The sequence below is a fragment of the Nyctereutes procyonoides genome, unplaced genomic scaffold (assembly GCF_905146905.1).
Source record: "Nyctereutes procyonoides isolate TBG_1078 unplaced genomic scaffold, NYPRO_anot_genome, whole genome shotgun sequence".
NCBI lineage: Eukaryota > Metazoa > Chordata > Mammalia > Carnivora > Canidae > Nyctereutes > Nyctereutes procyonoides.
The window spans coordinates 5,237,176-5,257,331 of NW_026575036.1; the positions used below are offsets into that span (position 1 = coordinate 5,237,176).

At 34.6% G+C, this 20,156-nt stretch overlaps 2 protein-coding genes across 2 annotated transcripts in view; both read left to right on the forward strand.

Annotated features, from left to right (window-relative positions):
* The window catches only part of SLCO1C1 (solute carrier organic anion transporter family member 1C1), a 60,201-nt gene extending 44,677 nt beyond the window's left edge, over nucleotides 1–15,524 (forward strand). Inside the window, exons 11-15 of the mRNA XM_055318487.1 lie at nucleotides 3,882–4,047; nucleotides 6,718–6,902; nucleotides 9,250–9,314; nucleotides 13,058–13,175; nucleotides 14,688–15,524. Of these exons, the coding sequence (XP_055174462.1) occupies nucleotides 3,882–4,047; nucleotides 6,718–6,902; nucleotides 9,250–9,314; nucleotides 13,058–13,175; nucleotides 14,688–14,910 (757 nt within the window). The 3' untranslated portion in view covers nucleotides 14,911–15,524. The remainder of the gene's footprint in view (nucleotides 1–3,881; nucleotides 4,048–6,717; nucleotides 6,903–9,249; nucleotides 9,315–13,057; nucleotides 13,176–14,687) is intronic.
* Nucleotides 15,525–17,033: 1,509 nt separating this feature from the next.
* Nucleotides 17,034–20,156, forward strand: part of SLCO1B3 (solute carrier organic anion transporter family member 1B3) — a 90,302-nt gene continuing 87,179 nt past the window's right edge. The window contains exon 1 of the mRNA XM_055318647.1: nucleotides 17,034–17,146. The gene's annotated coding sequence lies outside the window, so the exon portion shown is untranslated. The remainder of the gene's footprint in view (nucleotides 17,147–20,156) is intronic.

Sequence of the window (20,156 nt, forward strand, 5' to 3'; positions counted from 1 at the left end):
ATAGGTCATTTAATCTAATCAAACCTCAAATTTTCCCAATTAAAAAAGAGGAATAATAACTACCTTATAAAATTTTGTAAGATTTAAGCAAGATAATATACATAGAAGTGATTAGTACTTGCCTGGCACAAAAGAGATGTGCCATTTGTAAACAATTGTATTTTTTGTGTGTGTGTACTTGGGTAACTGGGGAGGTCTCTTTGCCACTGTAGTCTCTGTTATACTCAAATATGTAACATTTCAGGAGAGAATGCTATCCCTCAGCCTGGTGACTCATATAACACCTCTCTTTAGCTCTTTGCAGTTGGTGAAGAGAATATTTATTGATGTTTTCAGACCTATGCCATCTCATGTGGGATGGATGACTAGTTTTCTTAGTTTCCAGGGTCTGTCAACTTTAATACAAAGTTGGATCTTGAAGGAACTACTCTGTCTTTTCCTTTCAAGAGTCCTTGCCATCACCCTATCTCTGAGCATGAGTTCCCAGATGGCAGCTGTCTTTATTCTTTCACCCAGCTCTGCATTATCTGTTTAAAAAAATAATCGAGCCACTATTGTTTGCCAGGCCTACCACCCTGACTGCATTGCCTGGCTGACAAAAACCTTTGCCTGTGGCTCAAAGGCCAGTGCTCCTGTTCTAATTTTCTGCCTTCTGCTAGTTCAGCTGCTGCTTACTTACTGCTTGCTCTCCAGCTTTCTTCCTGTGTTTCCTTCCCAGCTCACCTATCTGTCTTGTCTCCATGTTCCAGTCTCCAGCACCTTCATTTACCTGGTTTCTCCTCCTCTTAAGTGAATAGCAGTTATACCTTTCACCATCTAAAAAGTCCTAGAAAATTAGTGACTACAAAGTTTATATACTATTGCTTCTGGGAGTTACCATAGCAACGTTAGATTTAACTGAGTGTAGTAACGTTGCCTTGCCGATAGCAATGCAGATAAGGACATTAGCTGTAAACAGGAATTACAAGAAAATTCTGGAGAGAGTAGAAGCCTTGTGCTGTCTTTAACTGTCCATACGATCCTAATGGTAGATAAATAGTGGTAAAGTTCTTTGTATTGTGCAATTTACAAAACAGTATAACTTTCCTTATTTCACTTGTATCCTCAGAGCATCTTTATGAGGTACGTTTTGTTCCTCATTTAATGGAAACTAGGTTTAGAAAGGCTGTTTATCTTTTTAAAATGTAATATTCTTTCTACAACATCTTGCTATCTTTAAGCCAAAAGCAAGCACACAAAAAGACAACAATGGGGAAGTTTTGAGGTTCACAATGAAAGTATATCCACATAATAAATGATTAAATATTTTTAAACAAACGAAAGATAATATATTCATTGTGTGAGTACTAGCCCTTGAGCGCAGTTGCCTTAAAAGACTACAACTGCATTGAAATAGTGCTATCATCGTCTAAAATATTCTAAAACTCCTCTTTTGAATTTGCTTTCCATATTTTTCAGAATATTCCCAACAATGGTAAAGGTTTAACCTTAAAGAGTAGGTTTGCTATTTGAAGCAGCCAAAGAAATGGCAGTATCCCTGGAAAAAGCTCTCGGATCCCAACATGACTACTTTGAAAGCAAAATCTCATTTGAGTATAAGCATTCTGGCATATTTGATAAAAATTATCTTAAAATTTTAAATTACTCTGTCAACACATCCTTTGTAAAACATGTATGCAACTAATTTCTGCATCAAGATTGTCCTCAATGATAAATTTAACATACTTTTAGTAATATAAAATAATTGGCTTTATAGAATACAACATGTTCCCCAGGGATTATCCTGAGTTGCTTTGTTCCACAACGGCTGTTTTGATTCTGGACATTCAGCAGAAACCCTGTAGACAGCTTTAGATATGGTAATGGAAGAAACCTATTTTCTGTAATAATGACAGTAAGTGTGATATGATGTAAGAATTTAGAATCTAGAGGCCTGGAAGAGTTCTCATGTTGAAGTTTGTCACCAATAAACATTGTGAATTTGAGCCAATAATTTGCTCACTTTGGACCTGACTTTTCTGATCTGCCAAGCGAAAAGTTGGCCTAGATCTCCCCCCAAATTCTTTCAGCACTGACCTTCTGAGATCTTAGTCCTACACTACTGAGTAGCCTGATTCTAGGCTTTCAAAGGCACCTATTTTTACTTTTAGATACTACCAAACAGTCTCAATTAATTTAACAATTAATGCCTTATAGAAAAGAACAGGATGAAATATTCCTATATTACTTCTCAGGAGGCCTACTTATATCATTTTACTCTGTCTGGAGACATTTCAGTGGCTTTTGTTTTTATGTTTGAGATAACCAAATGCATAGCAGTTCTACTAGATGAAATATTCCATCAATTAAGAAATTATAATTGCAATCATTATAGGAAATTACAAGGAGAGGCCAAAATGACTTTTCTTTCCTCCAAAATGAATAGCATTTTTCTTTTATTGACTTACCAGAAACCTTGTTTCTTAACTTACCATGTCGCAAATTGTCCTTGGTGCTGGAGATATAGGAGTGAATAAAACAAACAATTCTTGCCCTCACTGAATGTATATGACAGTGTGTATGCGGGGGAGGTGGGGCGGGAGCGGTGGTTGCTTCAGTTTTAAATCCCTCAAATACTTTTGTAAAAAAAAAAAAAACAAAAATGAGAGGAAGAGATTTTTTTTTTTTAAAGATTTTATTTATTTATTCATGAGACACAGAGAGAGAGAGAGTCAGAGAGAAGCAGGCTCCATGTAGGGAGCCTGACGTGGGGCTCAATCCCGGATCTCCAGGATCAGGCCCTGGGCTGAAGGAGGCGCTAAACCGCTGAGCCACCCGGCTGCCCAAGAGGAAGAGATTAAGCAAATAAATAAGTTCAAAGTAAGAGAGAAAAAAATAAAAGGAAATGATGGGGTGCTAAGGGATGAAAAATAAGATGCAGGTGAAGAGAAATACCATTGCATAAGTACCTCCTTAGAAGAATAAAGGAATCTGAAAAGAACTAGGAGAATAAGAGTAGTAGAATGAAGTAATTCAGGGGAGAGGAAGAAATAGAAGTGAAAGAGAAGGAATTCTGGGAGAGGTAACGGCGGAAGGTAAGACAGAATGACAAAGAGGGAGATAAAAGAAGACAATCAAAATTACATAAAGTCAACTGTCAGAACAAAAAGCCAGCTCCTTAAGGGCAAATATTGTCTCATTCATATTTGCAACTATCTTCTCTCCTCCCAAAGCTAGCACTTAAGCCTTCCACAAAATTTTTGAACCCAGAAAGCATGTGAAAAGAGTGACATAAGATTTGGAAGATCTGCATAGAGTGGGAGATTATGAGAGAGAGAAAAGTTAATGAACTAGTATTAGTAACACACACAAATAGGATGTGTAGCTCTTCCAAACTGAAGTGTGTTGACATGTTGACGACTTGACTTTTTTTTTAACCATGCCATCAACAATGCCCATTTTACTGATGCTGAGACAATTGTGAAGGAAATTTACACACAAGCATTCATACACATGTACACACTACCTGCAATGCATTTAATAAACGTCAGTTGCTCTAAAAGTTTATTCTACTTTTCTGTTTTGTTAGCCATTTTCCTACATCTTTTCATAGAAATATATTAGAATATCCTAGAGATTGTTGATTTTAGTAAAATCCACAAACCAAGAACTGGATATTATGTGAAGGTGTAAACCTCTAAAGATAACATTCAAGAGAAAGTTAATTAATATTAGACTCACATTTAATTATTAGAAACTGGCATTTCTGATGACAATTTTGTTTCCAAAAGGCAAACTCCATTGGCAGTGCCATTTATATCAATCAAGAACACTGATTTTTGAAGATATTAAGGTGCTGCCTGCTAAGAGGTAATATTTTATACTGTTACATTTCTTTTCAGAACCAAACCTGTCTCTTATCATGAACGAGCTCTCTTTTCAGATTGCAACTCAAGATGCAAATGTTCAGAGACAAAATGGGAACCTGTGTGTGGTGAAAATGGAATCACATATGCATCGGCATGTCTTGCTGGCTGTCAAACCTCCATCAGGAGTGGAAAAACTCTTGTAAGAAAACCCTAATGTGTGTGCCTGTGGTGCCTTCTATAACACATAACCACACAGCTCTATGGGGGCTCAGAGGTCGACCCAAAAGCAGACCATACTGATAGCATTTCTGACTCTTACTCTATTCTTGTTCTTTTGTGTGGAGACAGGAAGCATAACTGTCACTAGTGGAGCTAGAGTTGTTGAAAGAATTAGGATAAGAATTAAAATCATGAAACATGGTAGCAGAGCCTTGCAATGATGTAGTAGAGTTCTCTCTTTTGCTTGTGAAGAATATTAGCCTCAAATGAAAAAGTCTCAGTCATAAGATCATTTGATAAGATGTGCATTGGGATCCATGCCTTCTGACCCCAAGGCCAGTGGTACTTGTATGTTTTAGAGACAGGACATATGGAGGCCAGTGTTAGAAACTCTAGCCCAAGAAGTCTATACCCAGGGATCACAAACTCAATTTTGAGGAGATTGATAGTTCGAAACACTGTGCCTGAGAAATCAATCAAGCCTGTGTGGGTAATAATGAAAAGAGTAGGTGGCTGGAATGAAAGGGTTCTATAGGGTGGATGAGGGAGATGAGGTTGGAAATAAAGCTAAGAAATCATTTGTAAAGGATATTATTAAATCAATAAAAGACTCATTTCTACAGTCATACCTTTACATTTCTGTCCCAAACATAGACTGTTTCTTTTACTCTCTGTATATATGGCTAACAGTCAGACTGCTGTCTACATGTGCTGATGAAATCTGCCTATATTTGACAGTCCTAGAGGGCTGAAAATTAACCCACACATCTATTTACACAGGCTTATCAACTAGATAAGAATACTTAGGCAAAGACTTCTGTAGATGCAGAGTAACATGTTGATTTTCTCTCTGTTTATTGTTATTTTTGACATTTTATTCAGAGTAGAAAGGATTTGCTTCCAGCAGCAGTGAATAGGACAACCCACCCAACTGAAATCTGAGTTTTTAACCTCCATTCCCCTTTCCCTCCCTCCCTTCCTTCCTTCCTTCCTTCCTTCCTTCCTTCCTCATCTCTCCATTCCTCCATCCTTCCTCCTTTCTCTTTTTTTCTTCTTTCTTTCTTTCTTTCTTTCTTTTTCTTTCTTTCTTTCTTTTCTTCTTTCTTTCTTTCTTTCTACTTTTCCTGCCTTCCTTCCTTTCTTTTCTTTTCTTTTCTTTTTCTTTCTTTCGTCTCCCCTTCCCCTCCTCTTTCTTTCTTTTCTTTTAGCCACTACACTTTTGTCCAAACTGCTTGAAAGTTCTCCTTAATTAGAACTTCTTTTTATCAAATCCATTAATGCCAGGAACTAAAAGAGGTGCTTTAAAAATGTATTTAAATATCATGGTCTTCAAGTAATTGGGTATTGCTTTACTTATTTTCCTCATGTGAGAACTGAGGCATTGAGATGCCTAAACTCACATATCTAGTAAGAGGTAAAGTCATGGTTCAAAAACTTTTTACCTGACAATTAAAAAAAAAAAAATCAACATTGCTACTCTTCCTTGTAAAGGAAATGCCAGCTTTATTTCATTGTTTATCTAAAAATTCATAAACTGTTTTGTGATAAAAGTGACAACTCATTTTATATACACAATTGTCCATGAAATTTACAAAAATTAACTAATAAAGGATTATAAAAGTTGTCTCTCTGTCCAAGATTTAGTTGAGGTATATTATTCAGGATTTTTCTTTGCTAACTACCATTATAAAGTCATATCCTCAAATTATGCCCATTTATTTAACAAATTTTTAGTGAGTACCTAACAGAGGACCCACTTTAGGCCCTATGTGTACAATGATAAGAAAGACAATTTCTGCCAGAGGTTTCATTCTAGTGGGGATATATAGTTTAAAAAAATGATTATGTAGTATTCTAATGAGTAGTGATAAGCACTGTAAGGAAAAGATAGGTTAGGGTAAAGGATAGAGAGATGGGGGTATTTTTTTGAATGAGTGATCATGGAAGCCCTCTTTAATGAACTGAGCAGAGACCTGGGGTGTGTGCACCAACCTTATAGCTATCTAGAAGAGCTTCCCAGCAGAGAAAGCAGAAAGGTTATAAGGCATGGGTAAACGTAGCATGTTCAAGGGTTGGCAAGGGCACAATGGAACCCCATGTGTGTAGATGAAGCAAAGGGGGGGGGATCATTGAGTGGTGAGATCAGAGTGGGATCCAGGAGCTCCATCATAGTGTGTAAGCTGCTATAAGGATTTTGGATTTTATACAAGTGTAATAAGAAGCTATTGGAAGGCTGAGAATAGTAACTGCCATTTTTAAAGGCTTACTTTGCTTACTATGTGGGTAACAAATGATAGCAGGATAAGAGTGGAAATAAGTTGGGGATAAGGAGGTCATTGTAATAAACAAAGCAAGAAATAATGGTGGATTAGACTTGGAAGTGGCAGAGAAGAAGATAAGGTATGATTGGATTTACTGGAAGATTTTTCAGTAGGGTCAGTAGTTTGAACATCTGCTGTTTGGATAAGAAAATGTGATTTATATAAATTTCACTTTGCTTGCTATACTCTTATACAGAGAAATAAGAGAATACTTACCTTATTGTTTATGTAATGCATGTATACTATGTTGTGAAGTCTTTTAAATAAATATTTTCAATTTTGCTTAAATGTTAACTCAATACTTGGAATTTTTTTCTGTTGTGTTACAGATATTTTATAATTGCACCTGTGTGGAGATTGCAGCCTCAAAGTCAGGAAATTCCTCAGGCATGGTGGGCAGGTGTCAAAAAGATAATGGATGTCCCAAAATGTTTCTGTATTTCCTTGTCATTTCAGTCATCACATCCTATACTTTATCTCTAGGTGGCATACCTGGATACATGCTGCTTCTGAGGTGAACACTGATTCTCCTTGCCCCACTTTTAATATATGATGTCCTATAATAATCTAGAACATTGATTTCAAATTCTGTTCTATAGAATTGTGATTCCTTATAGTTCTCTCAGGGAACTTGACCCATATCCTTGTTCTAGTTTTATACTCTTCCCGCTTTGGGTTTTTATGCAAAAAATATGCTTGAATAGAAGTTTTTCTAGTTAAAAGTTTTTCTAAATCATTGGTCTAGAAAGCAATTTTGGTGCCAACATCACCATAGCCACTCAAAAAATATCCTATTTCTAATTGTGGTAATTATATTAACCAGTGTAGACTAAATGTGCTATTTTTTTTTAAGATTTTAAGTATTCTCCACACCCAGTGGGGAACTTGAACTTATAACCCTGAGATCAAGAGTCACATGCTCACCAAGTGAGCTAGCCAGGTGCCCCTAAGCTAAATATGTTTTAGATTAAGCATGGTTTCACTGAATTATGGGTGATAAAAATTAAGATAGTTTAAAGACCCATCAAATATCACAATGTTTCACATTTATTATTTTAATATATAGGTTATTTTTCTTGTTTTGACTGGAATTATCTACATGTGGGGGTGTGTGGGGGTTGTTCATAAATTTTGAATCAATTGAATTCTCTAATCCATGAATATATGTTAATGACTCCAAGTGTTTTGCTTATAAAACTCTAAAATAATTTTTTAAACTGTGTACCCTTTTTGCATATTGTTAAGTGGACATCTAAAAATTTATCTTAAGTTTAATAGTAAGTAAGCATTGATTTCCAGATAAGTATTTACATTTAAAAATATAATGATTTTAAATGTAGATCACTCCTTTGAATGTAATCAGTAAGCATCTCGAAAATAGATTAGATAACCAATATCACCTAATTTAAAATTATACACAAAAAAATCATTTACAGTAAATATGTTACATATTTCTTTCTTCTCCTTATGCTTATATCTTCACTCAACTTCCCTATAGCCTTCTCCTCTATTATAATATAATGTTTGAACAATTTTTGTTATCTATCATAGATCTCTATAAAAAAGGATGTAAGTTCAAACTTTAAAATAGTACTAGTACTGTTAGTGATAAAATTTTCTTCCTAATGAGATTAGCCTTGCAAATATTATTATTATAATTGATAAAAATAACCTAAGAATATGACCAATTTTGATAAAATTATTAAACATAAAAGTCAAATTTTATTGGAAATCAATCTTTAAGAGATGGATTAGTAGTTTTTAATTCATATATTGAAGGATGAGTATAATGTTATTTTAAAATGAAACTAATCAAAAGTGTTGTATACATTTATAATTTTCCACAGTATATTATGGAAATTTATTAGGAAAGATAAAGTAGGAGTAACTCCACAAATACGTTTTAGAGCCCTTCAAAAGGGCTTAAGGAAAACATGAGATACTGTCTTTTCAAATGGGAACATGATATGGAGAGCATTGCCACAGAGTTCTCAGACCAGGATTGTTCTTCATGGGTTGCTATTTCTTCCATATCTTATACTGGGTCAAGTAGTCACCTACGCCAAGAGGAAGGGTTTTCTTCACCACAAGCCCCTCAAATGAACCATGTTGTGTTTTGATGTCAGAAGATGTCCTTTACATTGAAAGAGAAAAGTTGTGGGTTTTGCCTCTTTTAAAGGAGAGATTAAATGATATTATACATATAAAAAAATTAGTACCATGGTTAAAACTTATACTTGACCCAGTATAAAAGGTGAAAGAAATAGCATGGTTAACACTCAATAGTTAATATAATATCATCATGATTATTATCATAAAAATTGACAGGCTAATCAGTTAAAGCTATATTTATTAAAGATAATATTATTTTAGGTATTCTTGCACTTAGCTGGTAAATTCAGGTCCCCAATATTTAGCAGAAACACTTAGCATTCCACAGCAATTGTGATTGTATCAACTCAGATCAATATGGTCCTGTGCTTTTAGACCAAAAGCCACAAAAATTAATTATAGGTTATTGATCCCTTATTGTTGCCTCAAATTTCTTATAATTTTTTTCTGTGAGTCTTTTGCTATTTTTCTCATTAAACTTATAATTTTACTTTATCCAATACCATTTAAATGTGTCATGTAAAGGTGATTTACGTTTTGGAAATATTAACTATCAGCTCTTTGATGCATTGCATATAATGGCACATGGATTTACATAATTTGCCCTCCCTATGCCAGGACACTATGGGTTCTCCATAAATACTACTTGAATTCTAGCCTTATTTCATATGTGGTAAGCAGATTATCACTAACATTAGTATTTGCTTTAATGGACTATATTTTCTTTATAATGCTTTTGTTGTTTTTAGGTGCATTAAGCCACAACTTAAGTCTTTTGCCCTGGGTATCTACACCTTAGCAATAAGAGTTCTTGGTAAGTATAATATATGTTTTAATTATGGTAGTTATGACAAATGTATTTTGAGTACTTTCCTAAGTATTTTTACAGAATTATCATGCATAACTAAATAATATAGGTGGTTAGGTCCCTATTTATTTTCTTCCTTCCTTCCTTCCTTCCTTCCTTCCTTCCTTCCTTCCTTCCTTCCTTCCTTCCTTGCCTAAAGTTTATTCTTGTTATGAAAGAGCCTTTTCGCCTGAGAGAAAAACAAGAAATAAACCAGTAAGAAAGGCTGAAGCCTAATATAATTTTTTTCAGTTATTAAAATGGAAGGAATTCTTTTAAGCTACTCTCAATGTTGGGAAAGATCATTTGGTAGATCATTCATGCAATCAAAAGAGTATGGCTTTCAACTGACAATTTTTTAAATGCAATTGGATTTTTTTTCCTAACTAATAGATTTTGTAATATGCAATAATTAAAACCCATAGAAAGTAGAGTTAGTGAGTCAGATAAATTTTCTGTTCATATGAAGTTTATGTTCTAAGGAAGAAAGCAAAGCAATCACAAATATTCCTCTGTAATTTATTAGAAAAGAACCGCCAGGAAAGAAAACAAACTCATATCTTAAAAAAGAATCTGAAATGAGTAGATCTTGATATAAAATGGTTTAATACAAAGAAACAACATAATCCTGATGAAATTGAGGAAGCAGCAAATATGGAAAGTTCTGCCATCACGACTGGCTTTAATTCTACAACATAAAAACAGAGATTATCTAGAAAAATGTCAGATTATTGAGCCTGAACTATATACCTGGCTGGAATTGGTTTCTAAATCTACCTCCTTTCAGAAATATAGACGTAACCTACACTGTAAAGAAGATTTCAAGTTAAAGAAATTATTCATCAGGACACCTGGATGGCTTGTTGGTAAAACATGTGACTCGATCTCAGGGTTTTGAGTTCAGGCTTCATGTTGGGCACGGAGCCTACTTAAATAAAAAAAAATATTAAAAAAGCAACGATTCATAAAATTGATTCCATAAAAGTAAAAATATACTTGAAAATGGCAAAAATATAAGCAAAATCAAAAGGTAAATGATAAACTGGGAACAATTATTTTTTGCAATTTCTGTAACAATCTATAATATCCCCATCATAAAGACAGCCCCTAAGAATTGAGAACAAAAAGGCCCACAAGGAAAAATGGGTAAAAGATACAAACAGCCATTTCTTGGAAAAAATGTACATACCTCTTAATATATGAAGATAGTCAAACTCTCCCAAATAAGGATAGCGCAAATTAAAATTACACTGAGATAATGCTTTTTGCTTATCAGATTTTCAAATCACCAAATGTTTGTTTGCAATGTATAAGACAATAGATACACATTTGCTATTGAGAAAATGGTACCATTTCTCCATGGTCTCAACCATCAATGGAGGGTATGTGATTGTAACTAATAAACTATATGTGGATTTATCTTTTGATCTAGCGATCTCACTTCTAGGAATTGAAACCAAAAACTTACAAAACTGTGAATTAGTCAAATTTTATGGTGTCTAATTATTGTGGCATTATACATAATAGCAAGACTGCAGCCTAGTTGTCCATCGATACGAGATATTTGAATAAACTATGGTAAACCCATATAATGAAATCCTTTGCAGCTGTAAGAATGAGTGGGGAAAAAATATCCATCTAATGTTAACAGATGTGGTCAGCCCTGGCTGCCGTAATAGAATACTACAGGCTGAACGACTTAACAGAATTTTTTTTTTTTTTTTCAATTCTGAGGCCTGGGAAGTTCAAGATCAAGGTGCCAGGAGGCTTGATACCTAGTGAAACCTCTAAGACCTCTTTTCCTGGTTTGTAGACAGCTGCCCTTTCACTGTGTCCTCACAAGGATTTCCTCTGTGTACACATGGAGAGAAAGGGAGCTTTGGCATTTTTTTTCATCTTCTGATTAGGACAGCAGTCCTGGTAAATTAAGTTCCTTATGACTTCATATAACCTTATTTATCTCCTTCATAACTCTATCACTCAAGTGCAGTTGTATTAGGGTTAGGACTTCAGTATATAAATTTTGAGAGGACACAATAGTCTATAAAACCAAGGGATCTCTAGGATACACTCTTAAATGAAATGAAGCAAAATGTAGAACAATATTCATGGTATGATGCATTTGATATGAGCAGTATGGAGAGGTAGAAATATTACACACACATGCAAAGGTATTTGCTGATATTTTAAAAAAGAGGGATGCCTGGGTGGCTCAGTGGTTGAGCATCTGCCTTCTGCTCAGGCGTGATCCTGGAGTCCCAGGATCGAATCCCACATCAGGCTCCCTGCATGGAGCCTGCTTCTCCCTCTGCCTATGTCTCTGCCTCTCTCTCTCTCTCACTGTCTCTCACTAATAAATAAATAAAATCTTAAAAAAAACCACAACAGAATTATAAACTAAAAATTGTTGATGATGATGGTAGTGGTGGTAGTGATAGTGATGGTGGTGGTGATGTTGGCAGTAGTGGTTACTTGTAAGGGAAGGTAAAAAGTAAGAGAGGACGGAATGGAAAGTAGAGTTTGTAACTGTAACTCTGATTTAATTTGAAATCATGCAAAGCTTTTTCAGGTCTTGACCTCAGGGTACATTCATTGAGCCCTGTGTCAGGCTTCAAGCTGGGCAGGGAGTCTGCTTGAGATTCTCTCCCTCTCTCACTGCCTTCCCCTGCCTCTCACACATACATGCTCATTTTCTCTCTCTTTCAAATAAATGAATGAATGAATGAATGAATGAATGAGTGAATCTCTTTAAAAAGATGAAATCCTGCAAAATTTTTATATAATTAAGAAAACATTGAAAAGAAACTAAGACATTCTTTTTTTTTAATTTTTTTTATTTATTTATGATAGTCATACACACAGAGACAGAGAGAGAGAGAGGCAGAGACACAGGCAGAGGGAGAAGCAGGCTCCATGCACCGGGAGCCCGACATGGGATTCGATCCCGGGTCTCCAGGATCGCGCCCTGGGCCAAAGGCAGGCGCCAAACCGCTGCGCCACCCAGGGATCCCGAAACTAAGACATTCTTAAACTGAAACTAGCCATGTAGCATATTGGAGGCATAACCATACAGAAAACCAGTTAGATTTAAAAGGACGGGATCATTACCAAATCCACATAACTTCACTACATTCTGTAGTCTTATCTTTAACACTAACATTGGTATTGTTATGTTGAAACTGTTATGTATTTTAAGATAAAGCAAATAAGATATTATGTTAATATTAGAAACCAGTATTTTCAGCACAATAGAAAAATGATAACAGCATAAAATAAGTAAAATCCATTTTTAAGTAATGGGAAAATTACCAGGAAAAGTAGGGTAAACGAGGGTTAGATTTGTTATGGAGATTTAGGTTGGTGCCTTCTCCTTTTGATAAAAGCCTCTTGGGATTAAGAAGCATCTGTCTTTTCTTGGTACAGAAAGATAGGCACTGTTACAAATGGAGATATCTCTGTTATAAATGTAAATCTCCCTTACAAAAAGGATACTTGTGCTCCATCTTCAGAACTTCTCCTATGCCTTCTGTTTCAAAAAATAACCGTTAAGTCAGAGAAATATGAAGTGAATATTCTGATCTCCTGCAGGTACCTATTATCTCCAAAGCAGTATTTTTTAGGTTGAAAGTAGTTCCAGAGACTTACTCATTATAGGATAAACAAAAAGATGTGTATATATTTTCAGTAGCAATTATTTGTTTTTCTCACAGCAGGAATCCCAGCTCCCATGTATTTTGGAATTTTGATTGACACTTCTTGCCTCAAATGGGGATTTAAAAGATGTGGAAGTAGAGGCTCCTGCAGATTGTATGATTCAAATGCTTTCAGGTATGGGATCAAACTCGTAGCATCTCAGTAATACAGCATTCTAGGTTTGCACAATGAAATAAGCAGTAACCATTTCTCACTGCAAAAGGATGATCTAACCAAGAAGCATGTTCTTTTTTATAGAATAATTTTATTATTATTTATTTGGCTAGACTTTTCATTTTTCCCCATTCCTAATCTTAACTCCCATTTTCAATGAGTAGTCATTTTAAAAAATTCACAAAAGATTCCAAAATACAGTAGAATTTTGCAAGTTTATGCACACAAGTGGGTAATTCTCTGAAGCTCAGAAGCATTTAAATTTAGGTCACATTTTGGGTTTAATTCTATTCTTTTTCAAACTGAGCCAAACTGTCCCATTTACGTCAGATATAATCCCCCTGGGCAAGAGTTGGATTTGGCTCTAAATCTGTCCAGCTTTTATTGCCAAACTGATGTTCAATTATTCCAGTACTTGAGATGCATAAAAGTAAAAGGTTTTTTCTGTGTGTATGAGTGTGTATGGGGCTGAGGGGCATGGCTTTTTCACTATGGTATCATTCAGTTCAGTTCATCAAACATTTAGTCCCCTTATTGCTTAAAGCAGTGCTTCAATGGCTTAAAAGCAGGAAGGATTTTTTTAGATTTACAATCTGAGCATTTTCTGGAGGGATAAACTTGGTACTGAACTGTGTAAGTTGGACATTGGATGTGAATTGAGCCAACCATCTTAAATAAGTTTGTTTGATTTAATAGGCTTTGATGTTATGTGAGAAATTTATTTTGGTCTGTGAAAGGGACTTGATCTGTGAGTAGAATTTGTGCTTTGCTCACATTTGCTAAGGCTGCATTATTTTAATGTAAAGACAATGTATTTCATCAGAGACTGAATATGTGTACAAGGTGACCAGAATAAATCATTCAACCTGTCCTTCCATACCTTTCTCTTTTATGATAGACTGTGGAACTACAGGGTGCTTATTGAAGAAAGTGATTTAAACCTCTGGTTTATTCTTAAGTTATTCTGCTCCATCAAGAGCTCTGATTCTCCCTTAACATTGCTTTTTGCAGTTTTTTGTAGAAGTGCATTTGGGCAAGTTTCAAGGGTAGGGTAACCACATAATTTATCATTCAACCTGGATGCTGTTGAGACTGAAAAGGAGCTCTATTAAGAAGTACACTGGGACAACACCAGCATAAGCTAGGACTGTTCTGGGCAAATAGGCATATGGTCAACCCAGTCTAAGGGAATAATTTACAGTGAAGATGGAACTGATTATGCAATTAGTAGTAACCAAAAATTATGGCACCACTAAGAGATCGCTTTATATTTGCACACTGCCTTCAATAGTCTGTCTGATGTTCATAGAAAGGTCTTTTATAGCCACTGAATTTGTTCTTAAGAAAAACATCTTCGTGATGGTTTCATTGATAGATTAGTTTTCTTGATATTGATATGTATTGAATATCATTACCTTCCATTCCCATTTTGATAGTTGCAATAATTATGACCAAGCTTCTCTCTCCTTTTAGACACATATATCTGGGACTAACTGTGATGCTGGGCACAGTGTCCATTTTCCTAAGTATTGCAGTACTTTTCACTTTAAAGAAAAATTGTGTTTCAAAACATAGAAGCTTCAGAACCAAGACAGAAGGAACAATGGTGTCTGCAAGAATGAGGAAGGAAAATTGTACTACAAGTGATCATTTGCTACAACCCAACTACTGGCCAGGCAAGGAAACACAGCTCTAGAAAAATGATGACTTGAAGCCATATTTTCTGATTTCTGGAAATTCTGTAAACAGATTTTAATAAAAGGCGTTTTAAATGTGTATTTTCTTTCCTTTCAAAATATGTCTTTGTGTTCGACCCTAGGTATTAAATAATTTACCTAATAGCAAATATCATTAAACAAATTATAGAAAATGTACATAATTAATCCAAACCTTTTAATTCTTCCTTATATTATTATATTATTTATACAAATCCCTTGTATTATCTACTCATTCTGCTTGATTTTGCCTTGTACCCTTTGATATATTCACTATATTCTTAGTGGAACAATTGTCCTGATAATCTAATGGCTATGCATAAAGTGATTTCTAAACTGAGATACTTGTCAAGAGGAAGAGAGTCCTGTTAAAAAATTAAATTTTATCGTGGCTTCCTTCAAACATGACCCTAATGAAGATCTTAGGATAGAATCAGAATACGTAGAGAAAGATTTCATTTTAAGCTCTTCCTTTGTTTTGGACTATAATAATTGATACAGAAATGTATAGTGGCAAATGATTTTGGAAGATTCAAATTTTGGATTATTAGCTCATCTACCGTTCATTGTATGTGCATTGTGTGTGACACTTGAAGTGACCGTGATGGTAAAGTAATAAAATCAATATTAACATGCTTCATTGTCCTTCTATAAATTCAGTGGATTAAAAAATACTGTTAATACAGTACTGCCCATATTTTAATATATGTAAGCTTCTCCAGATGAATACATATGATGTGATCATAAAATGCATTTGAAAGTTTAATTTCTGAAAGTCTGCAGTAAGCTTAGGTGTTATGATAGGAATGCAGAAGTGATGGGTTTAATGATGGCATAGTACTTGGGTGCTCTATCTGGCACTCATCACAGGGACTAAGGGCTTCTGGGCAGGGGACTGACACTGCCACAACCTGCCAGATAGTCCTTTGTTTCTGAACATTTCCTCTCTGCTGGCTTCCTGGCACTCCTCTGAGGAGATATAGTAGGTTCGGCAGTCTTCCATCATCAGCTTTATTATTATTGTATTTTCCTTCCTCCAATGGCTGTATAAGAGGGGCTTGGGCATCCTTAGAAAAGCAGACTTAATGATAGAGACCACCCCTGTGGAGTCTTGAAGTTGTACCATAATTGTTAGCAGCCTTTACAACAAACAGATCACGTAATCAGGACACTCCCAACAAGAGGTTTGTTTGAGGAGTTTCCAGGAGTCTAACAAGAGGGTCCAGCTCAAAAATGCAATAGCCTTAAACAGTGGAAGGATCAACTAGTACAAACAAAATAGTTTGCTGTCTTTTTATTTTTCCATTACATACCAGTCCTATAAATATGAGTGGAAAAAACTGGAGATGGAAAGTTTGGGGAGGGAGAGCAGAGGAAATTTCCTCTAAATGTATATTGTGTAATTTTATTTGAATTAATGATGCAACATTATCTCATATTGTACTATTTTTTAAAAGAAAAATCAACATGCTTTGTTTCCAGCAGGCCTACATCAGACCTGCTGCTGCTGTGCTAACTTGAGAGCAGGAATTCTTTTTGTCATCCTGGTATCAGTCTTACCCACAACAAATATTTATAAGGTGGGTGAGTGAGTATACTTGTCCAGAATTTTCTTTGTAGAGCTGTAATTTAAATTCAAGGTCCTCATCCTGTCTCCCATGTCCTTTTTATTTTTCAAAGCTTTTTGTAGCAATATCCTGAAAAGTAACTTTTTTTGCAAGTAAATTTCTAAACAGAATCCTATCCAATATACTCTTGAGTAATTTGAAAAATCAAAATTGGCATGAAAGTTGATTGAATGATCTTTTTTCATAAAAGTATTGGAAGTCAGTGAAAAGGAAGCATTTTTTAATGCATAACCATTACTTTGGCAGTGGAATTAAATATACTAAACTCAGTAATATGGCATATGAGGGTATAATTTAGTGGGGAATTGAATTTGCTAAGAGGAACCCTGATATTTTGGATGAGTAACTTCATCTGACAGAAGTAAGCAGGCTCTTTATGCCTCAGAAAGCACATTATTAATTTTTTACTAAGAAACCAAACTTCATTTCAAAGGTCAAAAAAACTCCCTCAGCCCCAGGGACAAACATTTAGAGGTAAGACATTGACTGACATGTGGGATCCCAACATTGCTCCTTATTCTACAGCCATAGCCTCTCGAAGTGACCAGCACCTTAAAGGAACATCTGCTTCAATATAACTTTCAGACAGGTAAATCTCCAGCAATGTCATTTTTTAAATGGAGTGACTTAAATCGGATTAATTGACATACCCAAGGTGAAGACAGGCAGACTAATGCTGATTTCTTCCATTACATCATGATGCCTCTAAAGCAGGTAATGAAAACAAACCCTCTGAAATTCTTAAAAACAACTAGAAGAACTTTTGTCACCATTAGCATTTAAGAAATCATCACTTAAATACTACAAATTTATATAGTCACACATAAAGGGAGATTGAATGAATACAGTGACTATAACATATACTCAAGAATAGTAATAATTTTTAATAATTTTATAACAACTATTAAGTATAACAATATTAAGCACTCTCCTTATGTGTGCTTGAGACATGTTATTTCAATTTCAAATATCAGAATAACATTATGTGTTAGGTATGATTACTGATATTTTTAGAGGAAGAAAGCACAGTTTAGAGATTTTTAGTGACTTATTCAAGCTAACAAGTCTCAGTAATTGGTGGAACCAAGTTTAAATTGAATTTTATCAGTTTTGAACAGGCATGTTATGCCTGTATTAACCTATTCTCTAAATTATTATCTCTTGCTAATTTTGCTAAAAATAAATTTTGGACATCTCTGTTAGAAAAGTTTTAACACACCAAAACATGTACACGTTTTTATAAAAAGCAAATGATGCAGAATGATTTAAAATGGAAAGTACCAGTCCTGCAGCCCAACTTCACCTCTATTCATTCCTCAAAGGCAATAACTTCTCACAAGTTTGGGTCATTGATTTCTCTGACCGTTACTTCCACATCTTTAAATAATATGCACATACCACGTCCTTGACTTATCAGCTTTGAAGCAATGTCTATTGAGTGTCTTCTCTGATAGGTTAGGAATGGTAATGTGAAATATGTTCAGCTCTGTGAACATTCCATCGGGAAAAGCCTGAATGTTTATGATCAAGGTCCGTGGCATCTACTGATGAAGCCACAAAATCTCACAATTAGGAGAAAAGAGAAAAACGGGAATAAAAATGTTTACTGAAGACCTATTATGAATCAAGCATTAGAAGCATATTAACACATTTAAATATTAATGATGTAAAAAAGTGTTTAATGCTTGAATAATTTTAGGATATGCTGAGTTAATGATAACTCTCACACAACTATACAATCCTTAATGTGATAATGTAATGCTAATTTCTTCAAGAGGATGTGTATTTCAAAATTATTTGGCACTAAATCCACTTTTTATTAAAAACTCTTGGACCTAGGTAATTGTCAATGCAGTGTATTAGGAAAACACAATTTTAGCATCCTCCTTTTAAGATTTTTTGCTTATCTTGTATGTCTAGTATTAGGTTTATGTAGTTTTATGAAATTTATAAATTTAAAAAATTTAAAAAATTTCTAGTTAATTTGTAAAATTAACTAGAAAATCATTTTGTTTTAAAAGTTCTAGAACAGATTTTATAGTATAGGAAGTATCTGAACCTTTTACATTTTGAAAGAATGTTTTTAGCCTTTTATTTTTTTATTTTTTTAAAAGATTTTATTTATTTATTCATGAGAGACACAGAGAGAGGGGGGCCGGCAGAGACATAGGCAGAGGGGGAAGCAGGCTCCATGCAGAGAGCCTAATGTGGGACTCCATCCCAGGTCTCCAGGATCATACCCCCGGCTATAGGCAGCGCAAAACCACTGAGCCAACCAAGCTGCCCTGTTTTTAGCCTTTTAAAGAAATAATACTTTGAAAAAAAAAATAGTACTTTGAAAAGTTTTTTTTTGTTTGTTTGTTTTATTTATTTACGATAGTCACACACAGAGAGAGAGGCAGAGACATAGGCAGAGGGAGAAGCAGGCTCCATGCACCGGGAGCCCGACGTGGGATTCGATCCCGGGTCTCCAGGATCGCGCCCTGGGCCAAAGGCAGGCGCCAAACCACTGCGCCACCCAGGGATCCCCTTTGAAATGTTTTTGATTGGTAATTGAAGCTTTAAAAAAAAAAAAATCTGCTTACTGATTCAACTTTGAAAATATTTTTTTTCTAGAAAAATCTCCATGATTCTTTAAAGATTTTTTTAATTTTGTAAAATTAGAGCAAGTAAGCTTATATTATACTCTTAGGTTTGTCTTTTTTGGTGAATTTTGCTTAACAGGGACTTATTTTATTGAAATTTTCAAAGAAATGGCTTTTGGATTCTGTTTCTCTGCTACCTAATTAATTTTATTTATTTTTAATTAATTTTTATTTTTTACTTTCCTTCTCTTTCTTAAGGCATGCTTTAAAAAGACTTTACCTAAATTCTTGACTTGTAGGCTTATAACTATGCTCTAGTTTAGTAATGAAAACATTAATTAATATCTCTTAATGTAAAAATTTGTATATAATTAAAAGGCTTGCCATGCTGCAGTACCAGTGATGCTTCCCTAATTGTTTACAGATACGTTCTTAATTTTCTGTTTGATTCAAAATTCCTAATTGCTCTTGAGGGAAAATTATTTAAAATTTCTGTTTGGATATTTTAATTTAAATTTGTCTTTTGGGCAGCCCGGGTGGCTTAGCGGTTTAGCACCACCTTCAGTACAGGGCGTGATCCTGGAGACACAATATCGAGTCCCATGTCAGGCTCCCTGCAGGGAGCCTGCTTCTCCCTGTGCCTGTGTCTCTGCCTCTGTGTGTGTGTGTGTGTGTGTGTGTGTGTGTGTGTTTTGTCATGAATGAATAAATTAAATAAATAAATAAATAAAATAAATAAATTTGTCTTTTATTTTTCAGATGAATCACATTTATAATTAGAAAATGTAGCCTATTCGGTTTATCTTTTTGGAAACTTATTGAGGATTTAAACCAGAGAAATCAAGTTATGAATATTAGTAAGTTCAGGTTTTGGAAATAAAATATATTCATTGATTATAATACAATACTAAATATATATTTACCAAATCAAAACTATTAATTATATCTTCACATCTTTTGATACTTTTCTTTTTATTTTCTTTTTTCTTTTTTTTAAAACTTAAACATATTAAG